The sequence below is a fragment of the Carassius auratus genome, unplaced genomic scaffold (genome assembly GCF_003368295.1).
Source record: "Carassius auratus strain Wakin unplaced genomic scaffold, ASM336829v1 scaf_tig00015095, whole genome shotgun sequence".
Taxonomy (NCBI): Eukaryota; Metazoa; Chordata; class Actinopteri; order Cypriniformes; family Cyprinidae; genus Carassius; species Carassius auratus.
The window spans coordinates 19,580-32,103 of NW_020524544.1; the positions used below are offsets into that span (position 1 = coordinate 19,580).

The 12,524-nt window shown below is 37.4% G+C and overlaps 1 protein-coding gene across 1 annotated transcript in view; it reads right to left on the bottom strand.

The window, feature by feature from the left end:
* The window catches only part of LOC113074552 (neurobeachin-like), a gene marked incomplete at its 5' end in the record, with an annotated part of 31,479 nt that overhangs the window by 368 nt on the left and 18,587 nt on the right, over window positions 1–12,524 (bottom strand). The window contains 11 exons of the mRNA XM_026247415.1: window positions 1,839–2,007; window positions 2,369–2,476; window positions 2,947–3,071; window positions 3,520–3,700; window positions 4,834–4,987; window positions 5,243–5,460; window positions 8,079–9,047; window positions 9,200–9,392; window positions 10,811–10,934; window positions 11,194–11,275; window positions 12,361–12,469. Coding sequence (XP_026103200.1) covers window positions 1,839–2,007; window positions 2,369–2,476; window positions 2,947–3,071; window positions 3,520–3,700; window positions 4,834–4,987; window positions 5,243–5,460; window positions 8,079–9,047; window positions 9,200–9,392; window positions 10,811–10,934; window positions 11,194–11,275; window positions 12,361–12,469 — 2,432 coding nt within the window. The remainder of the gene's footprint in view (window positions 1–1,838; window positions 2,008–2,368; window positions 2,477–2,946; window positions 3,072–3,519; window positions 3,701–4,833; window positions 4,988–5,242; window positions 5,461–8,078; window positions 9,048–9,199; window positions 9,393–10,810; window positions 10,935–11,193; window positions 11,276–12,360; window positions 12,470–12,524) is intronic.

Below are 12,524 nucleotides of genomic sequence, written 5' to 3' on the forward strand. Positions count from 1 at the left end.
AAAGAAGTTTCTTCTGCTCATCAAGCCTGCATTTATTTGATCAAAAATACAGAAAAAAATGTAATATTGTGATATATTATTACAATTTAAAATAATTGTTTTTAAATGTATTATACTTTAAATTATCATTTATGTCTGTGATGCAAAGCTAAATTTTTAGGATCATTATCACATGATCCTTTAGAAATCATTCTAATATGATGATTGATTATCAAAGTTGGAAACAGTTCTGCTGCTTAATATTTTTTCAGAACATGTGATACTTTTTTAGGATACTTTGATGAATAAAATGAAAAAAAAAATGAATATATGTTTAAAATATAAATATTTTGTAATAACAATATACATTACTGGTCAGTAATTTCGGGTCAGTAATTTTTTTTCTTTCTTCTTTTTAAATAAAATCAATACTTTTATTCAGCAAGGATGTGTTAAATTGATAAAAAGTGATAGTAAAGAAAATATATTATTAGAATATATATTATTATATATATTTTTTTTTAATAAATGCAGTTCTATTTAATCTTTTATTCATCAAATATATTAGACAGCAGAACTGTTTCCAACACTCATAATAAATCAGAATATTAGAATGATTTCTAAATGATCATGTGATAGACTGGATGTTTCATGTGACACTGAAGGCTGGAGTAATGATGCTGAAAATTCAGCTTCAAATAGAAAACTATTATTTTAAGTTGTAATAATATTTCACAATATTACTGTTTTTTTTCTGTATTTTTGATCAAATAAATGCAGGCTTGATGAGCAGAAGAAACTTCTTTCAATATATATATATATTATGTGAATGTCAATAGAGATGCTTTATAAATTTTGCTTTAAAAAATGTTTAGTCTCTGATCCAAATATCTGATTTACATACTGTCTGAGCACAATGACAGCGTTTCTGTCCTTCAAAAAGATTTGCTGTCAAGACTCTTCAACATACATCCACTTTCATCCTATATAATAAAATCAAGCCCTTTCAGACAAGACCACTCAATATCCAAACCCTTGCTTGTCTACAGTATATCCATTTGTTCTCCACATGTTAGGAATTTTCAGTAATATTCATCAAGAGCCTTTAGCAAGGTCAGTGGGGCCCAATTCAGCTATAAACTATTCCTGAATATTGATTTGAGTGCAGACAATGGCCTGCAGCATGCTGTTTGGAAAAATTCCCATCCATAGCCTTTCTTCCCTGAAATTTATGAGGGCAACACAGCGTAGTGCCTCAGCCTCTATGATCCCATTCTTTTCTGGTGGATTGCTTTCCTAATGGGCACTGACAGATGGGGCTGGAAATAGCAGCGCTGCCCCTGCCTCTGCATGGATCTTCTTTCTTTATACTCTTTCTTCTCTTTTTCCCTCACTATTCTTTTCACTACAGTTCCCCAACAAAACCCAGTCAGAAATGAACACATCTTACATTTCCAATAGTTCTTTAATGCATCCTTCAAACTACTGGACATTCATCCAATTTGCGACAGTTTTACAGACAAAGCCAGCAGTTATTTCCTTCAAGAATTCTGTAAGGGTTGCATGTTTAATTTTATGTGGGATAATTAGTGCAGCTAATGAATAATAAATGTGGGAGGTGGTGAAGAAAATTAGTTTGACACCAGCGCGAGACCTACATTTATTTTTTTTCAATATAATTTGTATCTAGTATGACAAACACACACACACACACACTCATAAACTACCTTGCTAATGGCATTAGAAGACATTTTTAATGCAAATAAGCAATGCAAATTAAGTTGTTTTGCTTATTGTAAATATATATGAATATGTGCATTAAGCAAGACCAACAAATATAACTTCAATCACTACTACACCTGTGCTTGGGGGGGAACTTATTTCCTGCCGAATGCCTCTTCCTGATTGGCTGATAGGCCTGACCATCTCCCGCTGGGGTTCCAAGATGTCCCGGTACTTAGATACCATCAGCACCGAGATAAAATAGACAACAGCGAGAGCCAGGAACTGGGCCTGCTTACTGTCATCCTGAGGAGCACAACATATGAAGAAGAGTTAGCATGTGACTAAATCAGGTCACGCAAAGCAGAAACGCTCCTCTGAACTGATTCTGTTTGCAGTTACGGAGTGATATATAAAAAATGGCGATACAAAAATAAATGAACAAAAAAAAAAATCTGTAAATATACATTTTAATATTAACCTGAAAAAAATATTTAAATAAGTAACTCCAGTATTTGGGATTTCATAATAGCAAATAAGTGATATATAACCAAAAGATTATGTATATGTCTGCATGATTACATTGTCTACAGTGTGCACATTTAAACATGGGGAGATGCATATTTATGCTTCTTTCAATGGGCATTTGAGGACGACATTTACTCACAACATCACGAAAGACAGCAGCTCGCAGGCGGTTGATGTCCACGTCTTGCAGAAGTCGGTCCGGGTCCTTAATTGGAGAAACATTACTTGGACAATTTTCTATGGTGGTCTAAGGCAAGAAAAGCAGACATTTCAAACAGACATTTAACGCTTTCATTTACCTGAACAGTTCTCACACCGCTGATCTCATTTACAAATTCACACCACACCCACGGTGCAAATCCCACATAACGTGACAATGTTATATTATTGTGTAGAAAAAGACAAAAACATGAATGTGGCGAGAAACCACATACTGCAATTTCAGGCTTTAAGAAAGATGGCTTGAACACAGAGTAGATTAGTTACATTTCATTATACACTTATATAAAAAAAGTTTTTTTTTAATCTTAAAACAATAATTAAAGTAATTGTGTCATAAACTACATACATTACTTAGATTATATAAATTATAGATATCTACTTCCATACGTATAAAGGACTTGCAACAAGAACGCTACCCTTACAGCATAGTGAAATTACAGAAACTGTGTACAGTGATTGGATGCAGTATAACAGTGTGTGTAGTAAAGTGGGTACCTTGCTGGCCGTGGACATGCCCTGCAGGCCCTCCTGAGACTTACTGGAGGACAGGGTGGATTTCAGAATCCTGTCCCTCTGACGCTGACGACACTCTAAACAGTTCCTCACAGCTACACAACATACTGAGACAGAGAGAAAGAAAAAGCTATAAAAACTGAATAGGTTTGATCCTGGGTGCTGACTGATCAATATATGGGCCCCTTGAGTTATAGGAGGAATCCTGCTTGCATATTATTGCTTAAATGTGTTTTTAAATAAACCTATCTCTTTTTTTTCTTGTACAGCACCAAAACCAATAAATTGACTGAGAAAACAGAACAAAAATGATTGGTAGTGTGTTATCGGAAATTTATGCTGAATGTCTAGACGACCAAAAACATACTTCCATTTTTATATACAAGATTATAGAATACAAGCTTAAAACACTTGAAAAAATATTTTTAAAACTGATAAATTGACTGAAGAATAAAGTCAGAAAGCTGGTTGGAAGAGTCTAAAGATGTTAGAATAAAGGAAATGTATGCTAAACGTTCTTCTTTAAAAAGTGTCTTGACACACATATACACACACCTAGTCTGAGGCACTGTCGCATCAGTCCACCTGAAGACATGTTTTTCTCAGCTTCAATCTCGCTGAAGTTGAGGGAACTCGCAAAGACCAGCACATCGACCATGGACATCAGCCGGGTCAGAAAGATCACGGCCGTCTCAGACGACATGCCCTGCGTCGCCTCGATGCCCTCCATTTCAGTCTGACACAGACACACACAATAATCAAGAACACAAAGGGTCCCTTCCGAAGGTGTAGTCGGTAAAATGTGACACAATCCTGCACATGAAGTGGGTCATGTAAAGCTTTGGCAGGCGCTTTCTAAGATGCAGGATTGGCAGGAGCAGGCATGTTTTTAGATGTGGTGCACTGAAAGTCTTAATCAAAGAAAAATGAGTTCAAACACCTCCATGACCAAGCTACACTACCACTCAAAAGTTTGGGGTTGGTAAGATTTGTCACACTGGACTTTAAGTCGAATTTATTTAGAACCAAGAGAAAACATTACCGTCTACAGCCACGAGAGGGCGCTTCAGTGTAGACTACAGGAGCACTGAGCAGCATAGAGCGCCCTCTCGCGGCTGTAGACGGTAATGTTTTCTCTTGGTTCATTTCTATCGGTTCATGTCAAATTAATTTTGATAAATAAGTTGCACCTGACTATAAGTCGCAGGACCAGCCAAACTATTAAAAAAAGTGCGACTTATAGTCAGGAAAATATGGTACTCACTGGTCGAAACAATGCTTTATATAAGCATTAATTTCTTTTTAAAGCCCCAAACTTTTGAACGGTATGTGAAACTAGTATATGAGAACTAGCATTGATTTCCAATGTGTAAATGGATTCAACACAAAAATAAACAATTCAAAAAATACAAAAAAAGAAAGAAACCTCAACCTTTCTATTGAGGTCAGACTAAAATCACAAGACAAATTGAGCAAATTTGGAATGAAAACTACTAAACAGAATGTAGATCCTGTGAACAGAGCTTTTAATAGTCAACATATTCTAGTATTTAAAAAAAAAAAGATTACTGGGCTATGAGACCGTAAGAGATCCATGATAGAGATAATGGTAATGTACCATAGAACATTCCAAATATACTAATCTATTGATACTAACCTTGGTATTCTTTACATAAAAAACAAAAAAATAAAGTTCAAGAGAAACCCGTAGTTAAAACACACTCAGCAGTGAAGAAGACAGAATAAGGTCAGCACTATCTCTGAGGCATTCTGTTATTTGAAAGCTTATACAGTATCTGAAGAGCTTGGCTTGCACTGATCTATGACGACCACTGGATGGAAGTATTGTCAAATCTCTGGCACACTCACAGAGGGCGAGGTGGATGCGGACAGCAGGGGAAGGATCCCTCCACAGGCCATGATGATGTTATCCACCATTTGTGAGATCAGGTGAATGGTGTTGTGTACAAAGATTATGTTCTCATTGCTGTTGACAAAGTCCATGATGGATTTTGTCGAATGACTGTGAGGGGCAAGAGTAAGAGGAGCGTAAGAAAGAGAAAGACAGAAACAAAGATAAAAAGATTTACATTGCAATAATAGCAAATTTGAGTTGTTATAGAATGATGACTTTATCAGCGCAGACGGCATCATTTTTGACAAACTGCTAGGGACAGGATTAGAGTTCGTTCTATACAAAACAAAAATCTCTACTGTACAAAAAACACCAGAAAACATGGCGTCTACTTCACAACGGGAGTAAACTGTAGCCACTGACCTTCTCCAAATGTGTACGTCTGCTTCTAGAGCAAAGAGCAGATCTGTAAGTAAGCGCTGGTGCATTGGGGACCACTTGAACTCTGGGATACGGAACATGGTGGTGCGGGGACCGGGACTGAACTGTCGACACTGCTCTTCTGTCATCGACATGCCTCTGAAACCCAGATCCACTCGCAGATCTCTATCCAGATGATTACCAGAGCGGTCGTGTAAACTCTGAAAGCAAAACACAAAGCTGATGCATTTTTTTTGTTTGTATGTTTCAAGCTTTTTTTCAAGAGGTTTTGCCAAGCTGCAGACTGCATTTTCTTCTAGGGTCCTCGATATAACACACAACACCTCAGAAGAAAGTTTGGCAGGCATAAAAAAGGTCAAAGAATGAACCTTCTTAAATTGGAATGTTATGTCCTTCAAATGCAATAAAACAACATAAAATAAAATGGGAAATGTGACGTAATAAAACCGCAATGACATACATTTAGACGAGTCAACTATATAATTACGATATTTTAACTGATTGACTGAACTGTGTTCTCAGGACATCTTCATAAAGGTAAAGTCAATTTACTAATTACAATTTCAGTTGTCTGAAACTATAGTTTAATATTTTTAATGTTAACCTTTTAATCCACCCCCTCCATTTTATAATTGTTTTACTGTTTAAATCTTGCTGAAAAACCTGTAACAATATGCCCCACTACTGGGTCAGTGTGTTAAAAGAACTAACTTTTTTTGGTGTAATGTTAAAAAGTAAAAAAGTAAAAAAAATAAAAATAATATAACTTAAATAATCAAATTAAAAATGTAAATAAACAGTCAAACAGGATAAATAAGTATCATTTTAATATTAGACACATTAAGAACACATAAATATAGCTATTTTGCAATAAAATAGATTTCAACTTTACAATTTTCAATATAAAATAGATTAAATGTATTATATACAAAAAGAAAGTAAAAACTGTACAACATATTGTAAAATATTATTACAATTTAAAATAACTGTTTTCTATTTGAATATATTTTAAAATGTAATTTATTCCTGTGATGGCAAAGCTGAATTTTCAGCAGCCATTACTCCAGTCTCATCACGTGATCCTTCAGAAACCATTCTAATATGCTGATTTACTGCTCAAGAAACATTCTTATTATTATCAACGTTGAAAACAGTTGAGCTGCTTAATAATTTTTGCGTAAAAACTGATTCAGAAATTATTATTATTACATCAATCTTTTCAAGTCTTTACTGTTTCTGATTTGATGCATCCTTGCGGAGTAGATGTATTCATTTCTTTAAATAAAAAAAAAAACCTACTGACCCCAGACTAGTACAGACTGTCAACACCTACAGTCAGTGGCGGCTCCAGACAATTTTGATTGGGGGGGGGCAATGGGGGGTCCTGGTCTTTTCAAGGGGGGTCTCATGAAAACCAACAAAAAATACAGTGGACATGGCTAATAACTGCATATTTCTGCTACTAAACAACAAAAACACCTTTGCAATGTAAACAAATGACAGGCTACATTTGTTATTCATATCCTTCACACTGCACTTTCATGTCAGGTATATTATGCATTTTTATTGACATTGATATTTTTACATTTATTTCCAGATAGATATTATTGAGTTTACAGGCTAAAGTGGTCTTGCTGTTGTAAACACTGTTTCTATTGTAGAAAAAATATTTGCATCACATTTAAAATATAATTATATTTTAATTCATTTCTGAATTGTTTTTATTTTTATAATGATAATTCAGAGAATGAGAAAATCTGAATAAGCCTTACCAGTGTTGTGATAATTATTTTTACGTGTTAAAAATAAATAAGTACTGTAATATAATAAAAGTTTATTCAAATAACATAAAAAAGACCAGACCCCTCGATGCCTGTGAAACTTTTCTCCCCCAAACAGCACGCTAGTGTTACTTCTACACTACAGGCTACACACAGCAATATAAACAACGTATCTGCATGTTCTCACATCACATCGTTCTTGTAAAATAATAATAAGTAAATAAACACCAAAATCACTTCGCTGAGAATGAAACACCACTTACCAGCTGCCACGATGTTGAAAATATCCTCTAGCAATTAAAAAATGCGAGTGCAGCATGAGGAATCTTCCCGGTTGGATGAAGTCGTAGTCAGGTGAACGGTCATCATGTTGGTCATTTTATTTACGGCTAAATTATTATTAATAAATTGTACTAATATTATGATTGGGCGTGGGCAGGCATTCACAAAAGTTTATGTTATTACAAAAAAAAAAATTGAGGAAATTTTGCTTTGACAAAAGGGCACTTAAGGGGCAAAGGAGCAGGTGCTCAAGTGAACCGGTTCTTTCGGACAATTCGATCAAATAAACCAGTTGAAAAAAAAAATGGTTCACCGGTTCTTTTGCGCTCGATGTAATGCCGTCATTGGCGATGATTGCCCTTTATTCAAGCCTTTGGTTTACCCGCGCTTATAACATTAGCACAGAATCAGTTCAGAATCAATCACCAAAAGAATCAGTTCAGTTCAGATGCGCTCTATGTCAGTCTGCTTCACGCTGAATCACGCATGCGCAGTTATCATCAGCTCCTCGGTTCTCGAATCGGACGCGTCCGACAGAAACGGTTCTCGGTTCAGTGTATGAATAAATGTCGAAATAATTATTATTTATTATTGTTCTGCGTAGTTTGAAGAGAAACATTTTTGGATCTTTATCCCGAATATATATATTTTTTAATCAGGAAGAGGCTGGGGGTCAAATGGGGGGTCAAGGCATTTTTGGCAGGGTCTTGAGACCCCCCAAGACCCCCCCTGGCGCCGCCGGTGCCTACAGTTACCTGTGTAGTAGCCGTAGTCTGAATCTTCTTAACCTCTTTATCTTTGCCATCATCATCTGATTTCTCTGTGTCTGATGTGGTGCTGGTAACATCTGCAGTGTTCTTTACCCCAGAACCCCCTGGCTCCAGATCTACTGCCACTGTCTCTACCTGCCCCGGGCATTTAGACAGGCTTTCCCCTTCAGAGACACTAAAACCACTCAAAGCAGGCTGCATCTTAAAGCGGTCATCCTCCGAAGTCATTGGGTCAGCGTCCAACTCTTCCGAGCTCTTCGTCATGACTGCCAGAAGCCCAAGGTCTGCACTAGAGCTGGTATGGACCTGAGGTTTCACTCCTGAGAGCAGAAGAGGTTCAAATGGTCCCATCTCAGGAAGGAGGTTTTCTCCCAAGCCGGTCGCCATCGTGCCAAAATGGAAGGTGTTGTTGCTGGCAATGTCTTTTTCGTCAACCAGGGTGATGAGAGGACCTGAGCTCTTGTCTTCTATGGTGGCTTCGGGTACCAGCATGCGGTTTACACTGCTGTTTAGCTTCTCCACTGCAGCCGAGTAGACGTTATCCAGAAGAGTGTCCACTTTCACCAAGCCTCCATTTTCTATTACAGGCAGGAGGTCCATGTCATCCATCTTGACCTCTGTGGCCTCAACCTTCTCCGCTTTGATATCTACAAGCAGGTCGTGAACTTTCACATGGACACCTGTTGCTGGGTTCTCCGCATCCAAACATTTGGTTTCAGACAAGAGGTTCCTTCCAGAATCTGTCGTCTCTGGTTCATCCGCTTCACTCTCAGGAGTCTGGGTTTGGGAATCCGGGTCCAGCTCCAGAGTGCCTTTGATGGCCGAAGCCTGGTCAGAAAGCCCCGAAATGGTGCTGACAAGCCCCTTCTTCCCTTTCTTAATGTTCTCCTCCTCCTGCCGCTGGTATTCCTCATACATTTTTGCTAAATATTCCTTGTGAGCTTCATATGTCACCTGCCAAACAAAGAGTAGTGGCAAGTTTAGACTTCTTCTTAAATACATCCATCCATCCATCCATCCATCTATCTTATCTCTAGATATCCACATCAGTATTGACCGATGAAAAAGCTCACAAGTTGTTTGGCTGGTGAAAACTATCTATTTACTTTGGAGTGGGCTATGGAGAGTGTGTCCACCCACACACGCCAGCCGCCCCACTCGTGCTTGATGGCATGGTAGAGGAGAATCCGGAAGATGTTGTAAACCATCTCAGTGATCTTCTGCTCCTCTGAGTTCTTAGGGTTAATGTAGCCGAGAGAGAACATCCAGTCCTGCCAAACGGAGCACTGCAGCAGACACCTGTCACACAGAACATGAGATGGATTAAGCTCGCGGCAGTCACTCGTGTTAAACCCTTCCTCTCCTCCGCAAACATCTCTTCTAACATCCTCAAACGACAGTCAAAGCTGGAACCTAATTCACAAATAGACAAGTAACACAAAGCAATTTCAGCCCCAACCTCCATTGAACTTCAGATCTGTGAGGTGACTGGCAGCTATCTGAATAACACCTGAAGCACTTTGTGTTATTCACCGTCATTTTTTTTCTCAGTGCATTGTTATATAAGAAATGTATCTTTGACTGAGGCAGAATTAATTAAGCTTGCTCCTTTTGCTTAAACACTTCAGGTTGTAAGATATCAGTAAGGATGATTTAATTTGGAACCAATCCCTGCCAGCTGGTAAGTGTTAAACATGTAAACCATTGTTACAGGATTAGTTCACCCTGAAATGAAACTCATCCAACTTTCCTTCAGTGGAACACAAAAGGAACATTTCTGAAAAACTTTATTGGTTGCTTCACGCTGAAAATTAATAGGGACTTCAAGGCTTCCAAGGGACTTTACAAAAAGGACTCCAATTAAAGTGGTCCATTTAAATTCTGCATTATATTCAGTCTTTCAAAGACACGATCGATCGATTTGTGTGAGGAATAAACCAAAATTGAATTTGTTGTCAACAGAAAATCTTGACATTTGCACCAGTTCCACTTGATCAGTTCTTAAGCAAAAGAACCAATGCCCAGCTTGTACAACAAACTCTTTTTAAAACAAATATTTTCAATGAATCAGCTGAACTAGTTCACAAAACGGATCTGAGCTGCATTTCAGATGATATTAACTACTGACACCAATTGTTTCTATGATCTACTTTGGCTTCAAATGCTTTTGGTAAACACAGCTCTGAAAGATTCGTTCAAGAACCTGACTGATTCTGATTCTTGACATTGGTTTTTAATTCAGGTGAACTATTCCACTACTAGCGAAGATAAATGTCTGGTCTAGTTACCAGACACTGTTTACAGATGTTTCAGGAAAGCACTTGGGAAACATAATGACTTCATCTAGTCTAAAAAGCTTCTTCCTTTCAGTTCTGAGTGGCTCACTGTAGAACTTAATGATGGAGATGATGAAATGTGGTTATAACAGCCGACTGAGATTTCAGCACACGCTGGGCGACTGATTGACTGCCAGACTTGTGACGGCGCAGAGGAGCACGCAGCATACGGCTTTGGAGAGAAGAAAAGGAAAACCAACAGCCATAGGACAGCAGCGAGACTCGAATGTGTCACTGAAACATCTGCTGCGAGAGAAACACGGTGAGAATTCGAGGATTATCGAAAACGTCATTCTGTTTTTCCGCTCTCTTTTCTTATCCGTTCACCAGGCGGTTAATTGCTGTCATGGAGGAAGGGGCGAGAGAGGAAGAGACCCTCACCGTCTGTTCTCACGGCTGTTACTGAAGAGCTTGATCATGTCGGACAGGAAGAGACGCCGCACCTCCATCAGGTCCGTGCTGGGCGAGGAGTTCTTCAGCAGTGTGGCCACCACCTTAAGAATCACTGAGAACAACCAATAGAAAAGCATGCATTAATCACTCAGCAAACAAAAGTAGAGTTTTGTCTGTTTGGCACAGCTGCGAACCAATGAGCATGCAGTCTCACTAACTGACACATGAAATGGGCATCCCTGGCTAAAGTCTATGTGCAGAAACAAACATTTAATCATTCGCTAGTAACCTTTTTTTTACGTTCACAGATGTCAGTAAGTGTCTTAACACCAGGCCACAGAAAGAATAAATGAGCTGACAGAAAGAATTACTTGGGTTTTGGATCTTCACGGTAGAGTCGGGCTCGGCATGTGGTTTGTGGACGACCTGTGTGCAAACCTGCTCTGTCAAAATCTAGACAGGAAACGGATCAGATGAGACTCATGAATGCATGGTAATGGGTATATACAGCCTAAATCATCAAGCAGCACAACTGTGTTGAATATTGATAATAATAAGAAATGTTTTTAAGCACCAAATAAGCATATTAGAATGATTTCTGAAGGATCATTTGACATTGAAGACTGGAATAATGGCTGCTAAAAATTCAGCTTTGCCATCAAAGGAATAAATTACATAAAAAAAAATGTAATTAACTGTTTAAATGTAAATTAACATACTGTAGCAAACTGTTATTTGTGTCACAATATTAGTCTTTTTACTGTATTTTTTATTAAATAAAGGCAGTCTTGTTAAGCATAACAGACTTCTTTTAAAAAAACTTAAAGATATTACTTAAAATAATTTCTATATTATTTATTTCTATATTATTTTATGCATGTATATAACTTTAATAAATGTAATGTTAGTTTATATAATATAACTTAACATTTCTGAACATTACATTATATAATATAACACTAAGGACACAAATTGTCATTTAAATATCTTTTATATTTACATTTTTTTACATAAATAATAGAGGTGCTCCGATCACGATCGGCCGATCGTTATGCGCATCTCTTCAGTAAAGCCGGTTTTCTAATCAGCAGTTACTTCCATCAGGTGCGTGATTTCACATAGAGCAGCTGTTACTACACAGAGCCGTTGTTAACTGAGAAGATGGGCCAATAAACGCTGAAAATTCACGTGATTTGCGCATCTTCTCTATTAACAACGGCTCTGTGTAGTAACAGCTGCTCTATGTGAAATCACGCACCTGATCGTGATCGGAGCACCCCTAATAAATAAAAAACCTCTCTCTCTCTCTCTCTCTCTCTCTCTCTCTCTCTCTCTCTCTCTCTCTCTCTCTCTCTATATATATATATATATTATATATATATATATATATATTTATATATATATATATATATATATATATATATATATATATATATATATATATATATATATACATACATATATATATACATACATATATATATATATACTGTACTGACCATTCAGCATCCAGGACAGAGATAACCTTTTTAGATTACCTCATATAGTGTATTGTACGTAGTTATCGACAGTGTGTTGGAGTGCAGCATGAGTCGTTCTCCAAGTAGTGTGAAGAGACTGTTTGTGTGCATTATTTCCACCTTCCTCCTGTGACAAACCACACACACATAGAGGACATACTGTAGTTAGAATGCAAGCTTTC